We start from the raw sequence: 18,806 nt of genomic DNA on the forward strand, positions 1-18,806 counted from the left end.
TATAAATATGCTGTTATCCTGAACACAAACTTTTGATGTAAATGACAACTGTACTACACAAATGTATTCACTAGAGAACTAGATTAAATTGTATTTACTTTGCAGCCAAATGGAATGTCAGATTTGAATGAAAAGAAAGCACAATGAACTGTTAGTGTGACATTTATTTAAAAAAAAGAAAAGGGAGATTACAGAAGGCATAAAAGTAACACCACATCCTTTTATGTTCAACTCAAGATACTGTTAAACAGCAACAGTTATAAACAACCATTTACACAACCTGTACAAATATTTTTTCCTGAAGATTTTCCATTTATTCAAAATAACTTAAATAGGTTCCTATGTAAAAGTGCAAATCCGTATGCATAAAAGAAGACCAACGGTGACAGGAGGGATGCTTTGATGTGTTCACTGGCAATCAGGTTTTAAAACATCACAAGCATGTTTCCACTTACTAAGCTATTCTGTCATATATAATGCTTTAAATGTACAGCATTCGTGTGTGTACACTATCCCTCATATTATTAGGGTGTCGTGCACTGCAATCAAGCCGTGTTACCGAGCGTACTCTCATGCATGACTATATTGTAATGCCGAGTAAAAGTATCCGATCCTTCCCGATGGCTTGTGCAACATGACTAAAAAGAATTCAAAACTGTAGTGTTGTCCTGGAAATTCAGAGTGAACATCACAGGTTAGCAACTGTTTTCATTGATAGCGTTTGCATGAAATCTTCTGTACAGCATGAACCCAGATATGTTTGCATTCCTAGTCCACATAATTTGAAAACGCAACGCGTGTGTCGAAAGAGATATGAGGAGGTTGGTGGTTCTCCACAGTCTTCGGGCAACGGAGTTAAGAAGGGTGGCAAACTAACAAGAGAAGTAAGCCATAAACCAGAGGGCCTTACATGCTCCTGTGTTAACAACATGCAACTGATGCACAAGAAGTAAAATGAGACAGAAGCGTATTACACTGCATATCTGCTCTCTACGCACTGGTCACCACTGGAGGGAAAACTGGAAATGTGTCACGGGAAAGGAGGAACTAGCGTGGAGTCAGTCTTGGACCAACTATGACTTCTGCTCAGCTCCTGCAGAAGACTGGGCTGCACTCTCTGGTTTTAAGATCTGATAGCTGATGAGGTACTCCGGGAAGGCCTGAGGGAAATGGAGAGGGCGGGGAAACAAAACACAAAAATCAGCTATGAATGTTCCGTGGTGTTAGCGCTGCATCTTGATCGAAAACGTACCTGCTCTCCTCTGTATATCACATACTCTGCATAGGCCAAGCCGTTAACGCTCGGCCGCCCGATCACTGAGTGGTGCCCTGGGGGAGCGTGGGCCATTTTCATGGCACTGAACTGGAGGAAGGACTTTCCTAGAGTCACCCTGCAGAACAGCATCTGCCTGCGAGCGGCACAGCAAAAGAAAGCGTTCGACCCTGACCTCGCTCAAGAGCAGCACACCCAAAACACTCGGACCTCGTTTGCGACGCGGCTAGTTCACCTGTGGCACAAGTAGCAGGAGCGGTCTTTGTGTGTCGGGCAGCCTGTGCCTCCGCCGATGCCGTAAACGTACTGGTTGCTCTTGGAGGAGTTCTCAGCAAAGTAGATGCCCGCCCCGAACATTCCACCAATGTAGGCGTGACGCTCATCGAAGCCTTTGTGGATGATGGCATTGATGAATGGGGAACCTGAGGGAGGACACTTGTCAAGATGATGCACAACAGATCTGTCCAGGACAATTTCATGCTAAAGTACCAAATGAAAGGCATTTATTTCAACATTTTGTTTTGTCATAGGCAGACATGGTGCAAAATAGATTGCTCTCCTTGCCCACATGTGAGGGCATTACAGTAGCTTCATTGCGACATTTCCCCCACACTTCATTACATTAATGACTTACCTTATGCCTGCTTGTACCTCAAACTTTGACTCGCAACAGAGTCAAACTGTTACGGCCTGGCCGTTTTGTCAAGGATTGTGCGGGTGAATATATTGTTAGTGTGTATTAGTCAGTTCAGAGCGTATCCTTAGTTTGCGTGTCAGCTTTTGCGACCTTTTACTTTTGACCCATTTTTGGATTTTGTGTCAACTTTGATCCTTGTAAATCCCTTTTGCTTCTGGCCTCTTTTTGTTAATAAACCTTGTACCTTAACGCATCATTTTTGTTCCGTGTATGTACGCTTCCAATCCTAGACGGGTGCGTAACATAATTTGGGGGCGGGATAGAGAGAAGAGAAAAATGGAGCTATCAACAGGTCATAACTTGAAAGTTGGGGCTGCTCTCCTTCAAGATTCTACTACAATATATTTTCCGCAACTAAATCTAAGTTCCCCATTAAGAGCAAAGCTTCAATTTGGTAAATTCCTGCTCTCCTTCCATAAATTCCATGGGAATGCTAAAGTCTCCAACTTTGAAAGTGTCCTGAATTTTCAACCCTATTTGCATACGATTCATATTTTACCTCACGAAAGCCGATTACCAACGCATTCTGCAAGCGCACGAATGCACGGCACGGTCACCCGAGAGGACCGGCGGCGCTCCGAAAGTCCGACAGACTGCAGCTGGGCAGACGCGCGTACCGTGAAACAGCATGCGCTCGTTGTGGTGGTTGTGGTTCTCGTCGGCGATCTCCTTCTGCCTGTGTGTGTAACGTTCCCTCAACTTCTTGTTCACCACTTTTTGGATCTGTGGGCCAAATATGTATCTTTGACAAGACAAAATGCAACAACCCTCACGCTGGAAGGCGGAAACTCCTTTGGCAGGAAGTTGAACTAAATATGAGGTGAGAAAAGACTTGAGACCTTGATGATGTTGTATCTGCTGAACACGCCACCCGCGTTGCCTCCATCTCTGTGCTCCCTGATGGTGCTCTGCATCTGAGAGACAATTAAAAACCTGCTTAATGATGAGTTTTCCATGCTTTCCAGGCTTTAAGGGTAGAAAAACGATTCTGCACTCCCAGCCTTAATGGGTTGAACCACCCTTGTTCCTTTAGTTGTTTGTGAACGCCTGGTATTTATTTTATCAACTATAATAATAGCTTGACAACTGCTATCTAGCCATTTTAAATGGTTTTCTTGATAAAAACCAAAATCAAAAGGAATACAATTAAGCTTAACTATGTCAAATAGAACAAAGTATTAAGAAACCAGCTGCATTTTTGTTGTGTTCACTGCATTCTTCCAGTAATAACCATTCAGCGATAACAGGCATTAAAATGAACAAGAAATTGAACAAGCAAGGATGCTCTCACATTTTTTCCATAAATATTATACTCAACAAAAAACACTGACAGTGTAAATCAGAACGGAGCATTAAAGCGGAAGTCAACATAAAAATTTCTTTCCAATGGTATGTTCTGTGCACCTAAACACAGCATTCTGATTAATATTGCATTTATGGAGTATGAGTTAAGCACAAAATCCACCTGTTTTTAATCCATCTCAGGGGCCATTTTGTCACTTGCTGTCTACCGAAAATGGCATCTCGGTCGCTCAGGTAACAGCCAATCACGGCTCACCTGTTTTCTGAAGCTGAGCCATGATTGCTTGTTACCTGAACCCGGAGCAACCGTGATGCCATTTTCAGTCGACAGCAAATGACAAAATGGCCACCCTCTGAGATGGATGGTGGACATACTACTTAACTCATACTCTGCCCACAATATCAATCAGAATGCCGTGTTTAGACTAGTGGGGCTGCATTGAACATATTATTCTAAAAACTAATTTTGGGGTGACTTCCCTTATAAGATATCTCAGCCAAGGAGTCACTTTGCTTCACTGTAAGAAGGATTAGACAGAATTGGTTTAACAGATCATTATGGCACCCATGACGTGTTGCTGATAAAAGTGTGGATTCACACATTTGTTTTGTTGTTTAGCCTTGGAATAGGTCTGCATTCTGCCTCTACCGACAGAGTGAGCGGGTACCTAATAAACTGTCCGGTCAGTGTATTTTGTACAGTCCTAGTAAGTGCGGACCACCATCTACCTGAACGGTAGATTAAGTTGGCCTAACTTACTTCCTCTTCCACCGACTGATACTCCTTGTCATCCGGGGCGAGGTCTATGAGGATGGTGCCCTGGTTGGCACAGTGGAATGTCAGATATGGATTGGCACCTGTGGAAGAGAGAGAAAAAGTGCTTAAATTGCTCAAGAGAAACATTTACAAATGGCAATGACCTCAAACGGGCCTTCTCACCTTGCTGACCACCCAGTAGCCTCTCTACACCCTTGATAAGTTTGTGTCGGTGCCCGTAGGCATTGATTCCGATTTCCTTCAGCTCCTCATGACCCATGTCAACAAGGACATCCAAAGTGATCTAAAAACAAACAAAAAAAGAAGTTGATGGACTGATGCTTGAAATCAGCTGCATCTAATGCATTTGTGCCTAAAAAGGGACTTTGCTGACAAATTTAATACAGTGAGCTAACAAGTCGCCAAATTGTACATTAGGGTTTATATTAAATTTCACATTTTTTACATTTTATTTATTTCTCACCTGCTCTCTTTCAAATATGTCCCTCAAGTGCTCCAGGCCCAAACTCTTCAGGAATTGACTGATGTTCATGTCCAGCATTTTCACTATTTAGGAAAAAAAAAAAATCAATAAATGAAAGTAGTATTTGTTAACCACCTTCTGAGACAAATTTGTGAGGACCCAAAAGGCAGACTTACGAATCTTACATTCTCCTTCTTTGCGGTCAGTGCCTGCGGCTCCATCTGCCACTCCAGAGCTCCCAGCAGCAGCACCGCTGGCCAGCTCATTGAGCGGCCCGTCCAGGTTGTCTATGCTGCTGGCGGCTGATAAACAGGATGGTGTGGAGGCTGGAGAGATGACTGAGGCGCTGACCACTGTGGCTTGTGGCTTAAAGCAGACCGGGAGAGCGTCTGGCGGCATGGCGTCCATAAGAAGGGCCCGGATGTCGTCGGCCTAAAGGCGCAACAACAGAACGTGCTCCAGTTTAAAGAGCAGAAATCAAATCGCGCCTTATGGGATGAAAGACAAGATCAGATGAGGATGAGATGCACTCATATCTGTAATGGGCTACACATGGGCGAGAGTGAAAGCTTCGAAGGTGATGTTACCGTGGCCAGGTCCAGGGCTGTCTGGCCCTCTTGGTTCTTCATGGTTGGATCAGCCCCATGAGCCAGCAGAAGGGCACAGAGTTGTGTGCGACCCTTCTGGGCCGCCTCGTGCAGGGGTGTGAAAGCCCATTTGTCTGTGGCATTCACACACGTATTGTACTTGATGAGCAGGGCAGCAATGTCAACATGCTGTCAGAGCGGGAAGACAACAGAGCACAAGGCGCAGTTTTTATTGCGCTGACAAAAAAGTCGATTTTTCAATACACGAAAGAAGGCACTGAAGCTACTAAATGCCTTAAGAGCGCCGTAGGTTGAAACTCACGCCATAGGAAGCAGCATTATGGAGGGGGATAAGACCTCCTTTGTCTTGAGCGTTGACGTCTGCCCCGTGTTCCAGCAGATACTCAGCCACTTCAAGGTTGTTGTAGCCAGCTAAGGAGAAAACAGGAATCAGTACAAACATTTTAACAAGCACAGAAACTCAAGTATAAACCACAGTGAGAGGAAAAAAGCCTGTGAGAACACTTATTGGAGATCAGACCTGCACAACGATCAAGACGAATTCTGGACGATTCCTCTTTAGAAAATTGTTGCAGTTCATCAAAATTCTTGAGATGTCTGGTGTGTATTGCTCTTTTGAGGTCATGCCACAGCATCAGGTGACTAACATTTTTGATATGGTGTCCACATATAGATTGATACTACAATCAATGAACAATATCAATGAACGGGGTTATTTTGTTTATTTCTTTTTAAATCACACAGAAGACGCATAAGGTCATAAGGAACATTGTTTTTGTGAAGCATTACATGTGAAATTGTTTATTCTAAGTGTACTCTTGTTGTTCATTTGATAGATTTAGTGCTATTATGCTACGTTCAGACCGGCGGAAAACATCGGGTCGCGCCTCATGTCTCGCTTGCTTTTGTTCGCCGTGTAATTACATGCTGGTTGTTTTGGAGGGTGGAGGGGATCCTCCAACAGACAAAAAAAAAAAGTTTGAACGTCGCTAGTCAATCTGGTGACCGGTGGTTATGTTTTTACATTGGCTAAACGCTATCATGGTTGACAGTTCAAGAGATGCACATAAGTCAATACACTCATCAGTAAAATTTTTTGCTTGGTCTCAGCAGCTATTGGAAGCTGGCTATGTTGTTTACCTTGCGCTAGTCCAGTCCCACATTGTAACGTTGTAAATAGGCAGGCAGAAAAGCTTTGGGAATCTCGGTGACCGCAGCATTGGGCTAGTAGGATTACATTTCCCATGATTCTCACACATGAAAGTAGAAAGTAGTTTTAGTTCCAGTATGACGAAAACAGATGCCCATGAATGTGAAAGTAAATAGGAAGGAATTTAACTTAACGTTTACCTCTCGGTCCCACAGACCACAATGATATTATCCCACATTTTAATAATGGAAATACGCAGCCAGAAACGGTCCACTGACCAAGCAAGTAGTCCTTGTTCCGACGACGATTTAAACATAGATGCCAGGTAGTGATTAGAGAGAATGACAACGCTAACATAATAGGAAGGATCTAAAGACGACAAATTGAAAAGCTGACTTTAACCCATATATACGCACTGTCGATTTTTGAGAAAACTGAAGGATTTTTAGTGCGCCTTATGATCCGAAAAATACGGTATGTTTGCTTATAGGTGCGGTTGGTGAGTTCTGATTTTCTGTTATCACTTTTAACCCAGTGACACTACAGTAAAATTTGACTCACAGATGCTCCAGTAATTTCCTTAAAACTGCCTTTTAAAAACGCATTGTACAAATACCAAAAAAGGGGGCTAATTTTCTTTATAAATGCCAGATTGGCACATCTAACTTTGATTCACCTGTGACAAAACCAGAAATGCGCAAAAGCAGTCGGAGCCCATTACCTGCAAGGTGGAGTGGTGTGGAGTTGCGGCCCTGAGTGTCTCTACAGTTGATGTTCTCTGGGGAACAAAGTTTCTGGACACGAGCCAGGCAACCTTTTTTGGCCGCATCCAGCAGGGCAGCATCACCCCTCAGAAGGTCCTGGATGTCAGTGTCTCCATCCTTCACCATGTCGAGTGGCATGTTGCCATCGCGGTTCTTCTTGGAAGGGTCTGCGCCATGCTGAATATAGAGGGGTTTAAAAAAAGTCATCCAATTAATTTTCCCCATCGTACAATTTACCCGTCAATGATTGAAAGGCTTCTCACTTTGAGCAGCAATTTGCAAATCTCATATTTTCCCTTGGCTGCTGCCTCGTGAAGTGGGGTGAACTTCCACAGGTCGGCGACATTGACTGAGGCTCCATGTCTTACCAGCAGCTCAGCGACTTCATAGTGGCCGTACGAGCAAGCATTGTGAAGGGGAACCAAGCCGCTGGCGAGAGGAGTAAAAAAAAGTAAAAATCTATTCTGCACAAAGATAGTCTCTACGGATATTTTCACTCATGGCAAATCAACACTGTAAAGAAACGCACCCCTTGTCCTTCGCGTGGACATCAGCTCCATGGTGAAGCAGATATTCCACCACAGCCACTCGGTTGTAACCAGCAGCAAAATGAAGGGGAGTGGAGTGGCGGCCCTCCAGATCGCGACAGTTTACATTTTGAGGCGTGCACAGTTGCTGCCACACAGAGACAACATTACAACTATGAATATTGCGAGAGATTTTAAGTGATAGTTTGATGGTGAGAAAGAGGGCGTAATGAATGGAAGGCTATAAGTCTGGCAGAAAGTTTCTATTCTGAGTGTTACATTCAAAAGAAAAGAACAGACCCTTGGGAAAATAAGAATCACCTATCAAATGTCTTCTCCTGAAGGTTCAAGGTAAAATGTGAAATCAATAGCTGATTACGACACTACACATTGACCGGAAATATTGTTACCAGTAGAAAAGGTTATAGAAAAAAATAATGAAAACGCATTATGGAACCAACTCACTTGCACTGTGTCCAGATCTCCTGCTTTGGCTGCCTCAAGAAATCTGTAGTCCACATCGGAGTTTCGTGTGGGAACATTTTCTGGAAGAAAATAAAATAGTTGATTCAAACGAAGAGCTAATAATAAATTAAGAACCAAATCCTGAACTGAATTTTTCTTAACTCACGCAGAAGTAGGCTTTACATGAAAAATAGTTTTAATTATCATGATTTCAATCTCAATCAAAATAATTGTGAGCATTAGTTTTTCAATAATCGTCCAGCCCTCCCACAAATACCAAAATGTGATTACCGTTGAGAATCTGTTGCACGGCTTCATTTCCCATCTGGGCAGCGGTAAAGCCCTGCAGTGACACGATGGACGGGTCGGCCCCATAGCTCAGCAGCAGCTTGCAGGTTTGGATGTGACCAGCCAGAGCAGCCCGGTGCAACGCCGTCTGTCCTAGAGTGTCCACAGCGTTCACCTGAGGTCAGACAAGGAAGGAGAGGACCGGGGGTGAAACAACCTTTCCGGAATCTTAGAAGGTTACTGCAAAGACTTCTGGGAAAACCAAGTATCAGAAAAGCTAACCTTTGCACCGTGTTTCTGCAGCACCTCCAGAATGTCATTGTGAGCTCTCTCAGCAGCAACATGGAGAGGAGTCATAAAGCTGTGACACACAACAGAACAAGTTAGCCCATTTGCATCTCAAAGTGTGACCCGTTTGTGACATGTATCAATAGTTAAAACATCAAAATGTCAAGTGTTGAAACAAGCTCTGGACTTACTCTTTGTTCTTCTCGTTAATGTTGGCACCTTTACGCAGTAGCAACTCAGTCACTTGCTTCCTTTTTGGGTGGGGGGAGGCCACAGCACAATGCTTTAAATGAAAAAAGAAAATGAGTATAGGGGCCACACATAAAAAAAAAAAAAATGTCACGATACGATATCATGATATGAACCTCACGAACCTGAACCGATTAGCGTGGGTCTTAAACATTGATGGCATCAAATTACATTGCACTAATAAACTAGCCACCAGAGGGTGCTGGAACTGCACAAATGGAAAGCAACTTGGGCTTTTCAATAGATTTGCTATTAATATCGTGACATGACGATGACGATATAGCGTGGCAATTAATATCGTGATATCCAGAGTTAGGCATTTTACAAAAAATTGAGCATCCGTTATTCGTCATCCATCTGCAGCACGGGTACCCTTCCGTCATTAGTCATTCGCCTTTTTCTCCAGGGAGAAAAAATAGTACTCGTCTATAGGCCGGTCCGCCACTATTTTCAAACGGGTGTGTGTCCTCCCTGTCCCCCCTGATGGACGATATTTTAACAGAAAGAGTGACTCACTGCACTTTGGAAGCCTTCCTGCTTGCTTTGGCAGCCTGGTCCCTCACTCAAATCTGTCCCCCAAGCAACAACAACGCACTATATTCCTCCCCACGCTCGCTCACCATCGAAGCCTCACTGCGAAAAATAGACCTATGATGGACTGCAGACGGACGACGAACTAAATAAAGGGGTTTCCGTCTATTTAAAAAAAAAAAAAAGAAAATCCGTCGTTCGTCAATCGTCAGCAAAACGGGCATCCGTCAGTGATGGATAAACGGACCGGTCCGTCAGATCGACAGAACGCCCAACTGTGGCGATATCACGATATAGCCGATATTGTGACATCCCTATAAGTCATTATTCCGTAGAACATTAAAATAACTTTATAATTATAGTGGAGTATCCACTGTAACGCGCAAGTTACCCAAAACTCTCTGCAGTACTGGAATATAACATTCAAGTATGGAAGTGGCATGGTTCTGACCAGAGCTGTCTCATTGGTTTGAGGATGTTTAAAGCTGATGATTTCCAAAGCCAGGGTCTTCTTCACTTTGGTCATGTCTGCCTCTCGGGCTGCTTGGAGCAGTGAATGTCCTTTGAACTCATCTTTACAGAATGAAAAGACAAAATGAAGGGACCCAAAAACAAATCACTTGGGGTGATGACAGCCTGATTGTTAAGATATATTTAGCGATTTCGGTCGTGGCTGCTCAAGAGGACTCACAGGTTAACCTCTCTTTCAACTCTGGAGTGGGGGCCATGTCCACAGCACTCTTGCTGTGACAGTTGAGTAGGGTCGGGTCGGCCCCGTGGCTCAGCAACAAGGAGCAAACTTCCACGCGGTTCTTGGATGCTGCTTCGTGGAGAGGCGTGAACTGCCACAAGTCCATAGCGTTGACACAGGCACCGTGCTGCAGGGGTGTGGGCAAAACACAAGCAACATGGGGAGGTTTTCACATCATTCAAAATTAGAAATGCATGCCAGTGAACTTGAACCTACTTTAAGCAGGAGCTCAGTAACCTCAAAGTGACCATAGGAACAAGCATTGTGAAGTGGAACCAGGCCGCTGCAGTCACAACATAGTCAGGTTAGAGTTTGTGATCATGTCCATTGTCAAGTGCTCAAGAAGGTCATCGTAGCGCTCACCCCTTGTCCTTGGCGTGAACATCAGCTCCGTGCTGCAGGAGAAGCTGGACAATGCGGACTCTGTTGTAGCCAGCAGCCAAGTGGAGAGGCGTCGACTGTAAAAAAAGCACGTCTTATTAATACAAATGCAAAGAAACCTGGCTGGTCGGCTGCTTGACTGTGCGTTGCCTTCGATGGCCATAGGAGCAGGCGGCTGATTAGAGCCACAGCCAATGAGATTCGGCCGGCTATGCTAGGTGAGCTGCAGATGAATGATGCAATATGATGGTGCCAAGTCAGTGGAGGTGTGGGCAAAACTTAACATGCTGTCCATATTTCTGTCAGAAGTGAGAACTAACAAGGCTAATTTCATTTGATGACATCTACATGAACTGTTCTGCAGTACAAAACTGAATTTGTTCACATGGGCAGCTGACAGAACCTACAAGTATAAAATTATAAAACTGGATTGGTAGATGTTACAGTTGGGGCACAACGGCTGCTTCCATTGGGCTACCCAGAACCTCAAATGAAACGTAGAGATTAATGACATCAATACCTTCTCATTTCATCCGTCTCAAGTATTGATTAAGCAATCGTTTGGCCAGTTCTAATTTGGATTTGATAAAATTATACCATGCAAAGAGGCCATAAAATGCAGTGCTTAAGGAAGCATATTCAAGCTTAAGTACTTAAACCAAAATGTATTTCAGCCAAGAAAAAATGTTAGTGAAAGAAGAGCTGTAAATCCAAGTGCAGTTGTTGTTTTTACAGTGTGTAACATAGATGAAGCTTGCAATCAAATAGTCCTTCTCAACCAAATTTCCATGCAGGGATGTTTTGTGGGCGGGGGGTGGGGGGTGGGGGGGACAACTGAAATAGTCAATCCAAATCCAATTTCCAAGCAGGAATATTTTGTAAAGGAAATATTCAAACTGCAAATCCTAGGTGACAGAACTTGCTGTGCAATGGCAATGTCCAGTGTGAGATAACATCGAGGAAAGCATGGTGCTCGACAAACAGGTAAAAGTCATTCCTGAATACCAACCGATTCATTGGGGCATGTGCAGTAGACACATTTCACACATTGCTTTGGGCATGCACGAGTAACTGTCAGATATCATGTCAAGAAGAAAAAAAAAGATAAGCCAGATCAGAAACTGTGTGGAGGCTGGGTGAATGATGTTGTGGGTGAGTGAACAGAGAAGACAGATGCTGAAGAAAGCAGGCAGTGAGACAAACTGAGCTCCTCTGTAAATCCAAAGACATGGAGTTGTCAACACTGACACAATCCAAACACTCACATGCCACACGCAAACCCGCACACACATACAGAGGAGCATCAGGGTGTGATACATGAGTGACCCACACACCCATGATGTGCAATTAATCGAGTGACAGCCAGCTTATTGGTCAAATAAAACAATGGATTAAAAAGGGGGAAAAATAAAAGACCACAACAGTGCATCAATCAAGTGGCAGCTATCAAGGTCAACTTACCAGCATTTTTTGAGATGTTGACTGATCGACAAATGTTGCCAGAGTCACACAGAAAACAAAATGAAAAAAAAAATTACTAAACGGCAGCATCGGGTCACAGATAAATCTATTCTCCCCTCTAAAAGACTGAAAACAAGGCCTAGTCCATCAATCACCATTTGATCGGTCAAACATGCGGTGAGATTTAGGCTAAACAGCTTGAAGGTGCACGAGAGTGGTATACGGTGTTTATATGCCGGAACAAATGAAACCTAAATGGATTAGTCCATGCAGGCATAATGAAAACCTACAGAAAAAAATGACAAGAAATGGATGAAACAAGCTAGTGACGATGCAGTAAACTGTTCGCAATCCAGGGCAATGCATATTATGAATGCACATTTTAATGTGTTTTTCAAAACAAAAACAAAAATGCCCTCCTGGTGGTGGTGTCGGGGGTGGGGTAGTCTCTGTATGACATCAACATTAGTAGTGCTTTACAATGACACCAGGAAAACACTGTCAAATGCACTGTGATTTGGCTTTAGACAATTAATCTTGCACTACAAAAAAAATTCCACATGCCGGTGGCCTATAAAAGGCCATTATGGAGAAAACGGCGACGATATCTCTCATGAGACACACTGTGTTGAAATTAAACATCCAGAGAAGCACTCAAGGACAGAACTGTGAAATAAAAGTTCCTAAAAGTAGACAAAAAGTCAATGCCAAAATAACACAAAGGAGAAGATGAATTAGGCATCTGAGAGAAACTTCAGATGTTGCAACGTGAAGAAAAAAAACCAGACACGTTTAAGTGAGAGGATGCATGGACCATGCATAATAATCAACCATGAATATTAAGATTAAATACAACTAATACTGCTTTATGCAGTGTCCGAGCATACATATAGGAGAGAAAAACTGTATACAGACGGCAACAGTACATTATATCAATGGTTTCATGATAACCATTTGTGGTTATTTGATGGATTTGATTTAATTTACCTTGCGACCATCACTGGCATGACAGTTAACATTCAATGGAGTCAGGAGAGCCATCAGTTTCTCTTCATTTCCACTCCTGGAAAGATAATTACATACAGTAGTTGAATAAACTTAACTTTCATTTCCTAATTCAAAGGCAATAATATCATAATGTTGCAGCAGCTATCCTAACTCAAAGTGTATATATGTAGGCCTGTCACGACAATTACGATATCGACTTATCGGTCGATGAATAAAATGGACAATACATTTTTTCACTACATTGGTTATCACTAGGCCTTCACAATGCTTGCTCACTATGCCGGGCATGTCCAATGTGCAGCACGGTGGCCAAATGCGGGCCGTGTTCAAATTTCCACTGGCCTGTAGCGTCTGCCATAAAATTAATAATGTATAGCCCATCAGTAGTGTTGACCACAGTAGAAAATATACATATATACATTTCACCAGAAGATGGCAGCAGACCCGTGGCCGCACTCTTGGGTGGTTTTAGAAATGCGCTCCGAGCCATGCCCCCGCTGCCTCCCAGACCGAACACACCACTCACAAAGTCGTTTTAGGTGTCAGAGTGAACTCATTGCTGCATGACCTCTGTGTGGCCCTTTCCTGGATATTTCTAAAATAGTCAATGTAGCGAAGAAAAAGAAAGTTGAGAGTGGAAATTGGCAGATTTTTTTTCCCATTGATGTACAAAACAACTGTCTGCCTAGTTCACTAAGAGACTGAGACTGTTTTCAAGGATTTCAATATCAAGCGTCACTACCAGACGAAACATGCAAACTACGACAAGGTGACTGGTAACGAACACTATGAACATTAAAGCAACTGGAAGCTGAATGGTCAGGCTCCCACACGTGAACTGTGGGTACGGAAAGTATTCAGACCCCTTGAACTTATTTTTCCTGTCACGATTGGGTGACGAGTGTACATTAATGGGAAATAAAATGAACTTTTTGGATTTTGGCAAATGGCTGCAATGACAGAAAATAGAACATTTAAAGGGGTCTGAATACTTTCCCTACCCACGGTATACCTCACCAAATCTGGCCCTCTTTACAAAAAGTGGACATCCCTGCACTCGGCAGACTAGTGCCACTTTCCTATTCGTCCCAAACAGCCCCACACGGCACACCGCTCTGAGCTCACATTCATTTGGCCACCCCTCAGAGTCGACGACTCGTCATCTTGACTCTGCGGCATTTGAACCCGGCCAGCGGCTGCCCAAAGCCGCCATCCCTGAGGGCGGGGGCCACAACCGCCTGGCTGGGGAAGTGGCGACGCTCACCTATGGCGGCTGGAGACCGCTCATTCAAGTGAATGTAAGCCAGTGTATGAAAGGAGCTACTTCTCACAAACTCCAGTGCACAAATGAAAGTGTCTCACTGATGTCTTATCTGAGACAGTTGACGTGTTTAGTCTACAGGCGCGGTATGGGGGTACTTTGTTGACATTGAAAAGTGAGGACACATATCATTATCTTGGATTGGGTGGAGCTGTTGCAAGAGGGGGAAAGAGCAGGAATGCTCAGAGATGGGTAAATGGAAGAAAACACAAGTTTGGGGATGCTTTGGTAAGGAATTAGCATTTTAACATGGCTAAAAGCTTTAAAAAAAAAAAGTTGATTTAGCGTGATATGGCCCCTAACTTCAGCTTTGATTTCGGAGAGCATTGATTAGATCAGTTGGAAAACAACCTTTGTTGAGCCAAAGTAGCTATTTTACATTAGAAACATTTCATAGGTAACCACCAAACAATAATATAAAAAAGATATGAAAACTGAAATGACCTTGTCCCAATTTAGTCACAAATGTAATTTCTCAGTGAGAAATCTGGCATTGTTAATAAAATGAATTAGAAAAATACACAACCAACAATAATAATTGTCGTAATAATAATGCTGTGAACATACTTCCTATGATCATTCTTTCACATTTTAACCTAACTGAAGACTAGTTAGCCAGTACAAGCTGCTTTAAAAAAAAAGAGTATTTTCCCAAACAGCCATTCCAGCCTTGTGCAGGTAAAAGAGGACATTCTGAAGGAGATAAAACGCATTTGATTTTACTCTGCCAATCCAGACAATATGTGGTTGTATGTGTTGTTATTTGTTGAAGTGCATTTTTTCTAACAGAGGAATCATATTTTGTATTTTTTATCTAATATATTTCATTGTTCTACATTCCAATGCAAATGTTCAATATTCTAGAGAATTGAAATATAATTGCTCTTAAAAAGGATGTACTTTAATACATTTTTTAATCATCATTTTATCAGTGGCATAACCCCCCCCGATATTATTGTTTATCCTGATAGTTTCTCTCAAACATTTTTTTTCCTGACAGGCCTACATATGTGCGACTATCAAACATTTAAAAAATATGGTGGCGAAGACTCACCTTGCTGCTTCCAGGAGTTCATCCTTCTTGTATTCACCTATTTATAGATACATTTTTAGATTAGATCCAGGCATGTAACAACCTTCGCAATATTTCGACTCTGGCATAACTATACACCTTGTACGGTTGGGCAATATTGCAGTGACCCGTCGTGTCTACAAATTGCAAAACGGTGTCAATTTCTGCACCGTCGTTAAAAAAACAAACAAACCCAAAAAAAACCCAACTGCAGCACATAAGGATCTAATATGATATTTACACTATAATTTAATGTAAATTATGTCATATCAATGAATGAGAAACAGTTGGTGGAGCGCCTATGACCCACAACGTCAGGACTATCACATCTAACAGCCTATTTTACCACAAGCGATACGGCTCCTCCTCCTGGCCAGGGGGACTTTTTTTTACTGTGACTCGCTGTGAGTCAGCTGAGCAATTCATCCTCAGACTCATCAATATTTTGAAGCAGATGTAACGCCTCCTCTGCTCTATGAGATTTTTTTTTTTTTTTAACCAATCACGGTGACCCGCAGCGTTTCTCAATGCAACCGCTGGTTGCTTTAGATACCCAGCGGCGCCATCCGAGCGTAATGTGCGTAAGATTAAGTACAACCGTCATATTGACTGAGATGCTGTAGTTAAAGGAATAATGACTACCGGTAATACTGCAATTATTTTTATATCGTTTAATGCCATAAAACTGGACCATGGTAATGAAATATATACAGAATTAGGAAAGGTCAAGAGGCCAGGAGCATCTTCTATCTACAGTATATACCCAGAGTAATAACACATAGGTTTGAAAACAGTCAAAATGACTGCTCTCATACTCCTAGTGTTAAAATACTTTTTTTTTGGAAAGCACATAAATGAGAAGTTGTGTAATCAACTTAATATCACTATAGATATTTAAAACTAATAGTAGGCTATAATGTTTTGTTACTTCATTTGTGGCCTCTCACTGCGGCATACAAAGGGAGTTTGGCCTTTCTACGCCAGCGAGGAGATGAAAATAATACTCAGGTTATCTTAGGCGCTTGATAGCAGCTTGATGACAAGCAGATGGATTTAAAATTGTTCCAAAAGAATAATCGGTTCAGAAAATGGATGCATGGATGGATGACAGAACACCCTGGGTTCTGCCGTTTGACGGTTTACGTCGAGGGATCCTGGAGCTTATACCAAGTTAGTTGTAACTAAAAGGTTGATGTTGTGAATTTGTGGCTTTAGACAACATATGATATAGATAAAGCACTACAAAAAGTGCACTTCATTTACCATTATGTCAAAATTGGATGTCTCATTTTTTGATTATGATGTATTTTTCAGAAAAAGTACAATCATTAACCTATTCGAACCGATTCGGGATTTGGTGGTTAAAAGGTAAACTAACACCAATCACGGATTTGGGCTAAGAGTCCAGCCTGTACTTGACAGACTCATGGTGGTCGGCGCAAGCTACTAAAATTTATGACGGTATTACCGTACAACCGAGTATAATGAGACGATGGTAAAATGATCTGAATATTTGAACCCCCACCCCCCCCCCAAAAAAAGACAGCTTTTTGGATAAAAGAGAAGAACCGTAACTGACCGGTGAGCACTGCCTTGGCAGAGGGGTCAGCCAGATCCAGCGCTGATTTTCCATCAGTGTTACGGATGTTTGGGTCAGCTCCATGCTGTAGTAACACTACATTTAGAGGATAAAAACAGGAGTGACTTAAAAATTCTGCTTTCAAATGTTCTCCAAACTGTGACAGTTGTTAGTTTTAATCTATAGACCTTTTGATTTTGCAGTTTAACGAACCGTAAAAAACACACTCACAACTTTCAATATGCATGAACTGAACAGGCTTCATAAAACATAATCAGATAGTAAAGTTTACCTATGCACACATCAATCTTCCCTTTAATAGCTGCCTCATGCAAAGGAGTATAATTCCAGTTGTCTCTGGCGTTGGGGTCTGCACCCTGGCACAAGAGGAGGCCAACAACCTCAGCGTGGCCGAAGGAGCAGGCATTGTGCAAGGGGATAAGTCCTCCATCATCTCTGGCATGGACATTAGCACCTGTCTGTAGGAGGTGCTCCACCACATCTTTCCGACCAAAACCTGAGGAAAGATCATTTTTAGATTATGCTACTTATAGAGATAGAGGAAAGGATTTCTGTATATCCAACCTAAATTATTAATTTATACGATTGGACAAAGGGGTCTTCAACGAGTAGGAAGTCAGTAAAAACGGAGTTATTTTTGTTAAAAAGTAGATTAACTTAATATATGCGACGCCGTAGAATGGTAGCCTGTGCGCCAGTTTGTTGTTGATTTGACATAGAGCGACACAGAAGATACGTAATTTTGCTGCCATCTGGGATTAGTTAGTTAACAAGGCTACATTTTGTCACCCAACTAAATGGAAACACGGTGGAGTGGACACAAACACCGGTCTAGGATTTCAATTTAGCTAAGATGATGATGAAGCCAAGTGATAGCTCGTTATCTTAGCTTAGCTTAGCTAGGTAGCTAGACATACCCGCAGCGAAATGCAGAGGAGTCGATTTTCGGCCAGCCATGTCTTTTGCGTTGACGTTCACCGAGTCGACGAGCCGTTTCACTCTCGATACATCTCCGTTGCGGCAGGCTTCGAACAACTCGCGGAAGGCTCCGCCGATACCATCGGCGGGGCTTGTGGCCCCGGAGCCGGGGCTGGAGACGCCGCTGCCTCCAGAGGTGGTCGTGCTTGAGCTCGCGCTGTTCGCTAGGACCGTGGCAGGCAGGTCCGGAGAGGCCAGAGCGCCTTCGATCCCTCCGCTGCATTCCCGCTCAGTTTCATGTGGTGAGTTGATCACTGCCATCGGCGCAACCGTCGAGGCAGCACCCGAAAGTGAGCTGTTCCTCGGCGGAGACTGTAAGCTGTTCTGTTGCTGCTGCGCTGCTGAGCGACGAGACACCGCCATTACAGCAGCTCGCAAGCAACAATAACCACTGCTCTGCCTTTCCGGTAGGGGTGGGCGGATCGATCCAAATGTAAATATTGTCGATTCTAAGCAAATACTTGGATCGGATCGATACTAATGTCCTCGGATTGATACTATTGGCAGAACACCCCCGCGGACACATAGACAACGTACTCTGGCAGTGGCTTTTCAGCCCAAAAAAATCAACAATAGTTGTTTTAGTAGAAGTATTTTATTTTTATAGTGTTAAAGGTTTTCACATTGTATTGTTTACTCGATTTGCACTTTCTGACTTTATTTTCAAAATATTGTGCAATGGAAAGTATTATAGTTGTCAACTTGATGTTGTTATATTTGTATTTTGGTTACATTGCTGCCTTTTTTGGTTTGACCCTCTTGACTTTTGTTCTGAAACAGTTGTAGTCGATTTTTTTTTCTACTGTTCAATGTTTTTACATTGTATTGTTTACACTATTTGAACTACTGAC

General features: G+C 42.8%; 1 protein-coding gene across 4 annotated transcripts; it reads right to left on the reverse strand.

Moving 5' to 3' along the window:
* Positions 1–146: 146 nt before the first annotated feature.
* LOC147147760 (poly [ADP-ribose] polymerase tankyrase-1) lies at positions 147–18,355 on the reverse strand. 4 transcript variants are annotated; one of them, XM_086030930.1, is made up of 28 exons: positions 17,895–18,355; positions 17,249–17,473; positions 16,957–17,052; positions 15,360–15,396; positions 12,964–13,039; positions 11,977–11,997; positions 10,498–10,592; positions 10,351–10,417; positions 10,075–10,261; positions 9,835–9,956; positions 8,795–8,886; positions 8,598–8,676; positions 8,319–8,490; positions 8,028–8,107; positions 7,565–7,710; positions 7,299–7,464; positions 6,993–7,212; positions 5,423–5,532; positions 5,101–5,289; positions 4,699–4,945; positions 4,514–4,596; positions 4,213–4,333; positions 4,033–4,130; positions 2,810–2,884; positions 2,588–2,693; positions 1,509–1,695; positions 1,253–1,409; positions 147–1,160 (listed from the first exon to the last, which is right to left on the reverse strand). In XM_086030930.1, exons 1-28 carry the CDS (start codon positions 18,316–18,318, stop codon positions 1,074–1,076), a joined length of 3,765 nt encoding a protein of 1,254 aa, XP_085887056.1. In that variant the 5' UTR covers positions 18,319–18,355; the 3' UTR covers positions 147–1,073. The 4 variants fall into 4 exon arrangements, with proteins under 4 accessions (XP_085887056.1, XP_085887055.1, XP_085887058.1 ...); XM_086030929.1 differs by having other exon boundaries at positions 4,690–4,945; XM_086030932.1 differs by lacking the exon at positions 11,977–11,997.
* Positions 18,356–18,806: the final 451 nt, after the last annotated feature.

The sequence above is a fragment of the Filicampus tigris genome, chromosome 5 (assembly GCF_054856515.1).
Source record: "Filicampus tigris isolate MCC_2025a chromosome 5, RoL_Ftig_1.0, whole genome shotgun sequence".
Lineage (NCBI taxonomy): Eukaryota > Metazoa > Chordata > Actinopteri > Syngnathiformes > Syngnathidae > Filicampus > Filicampus tigris.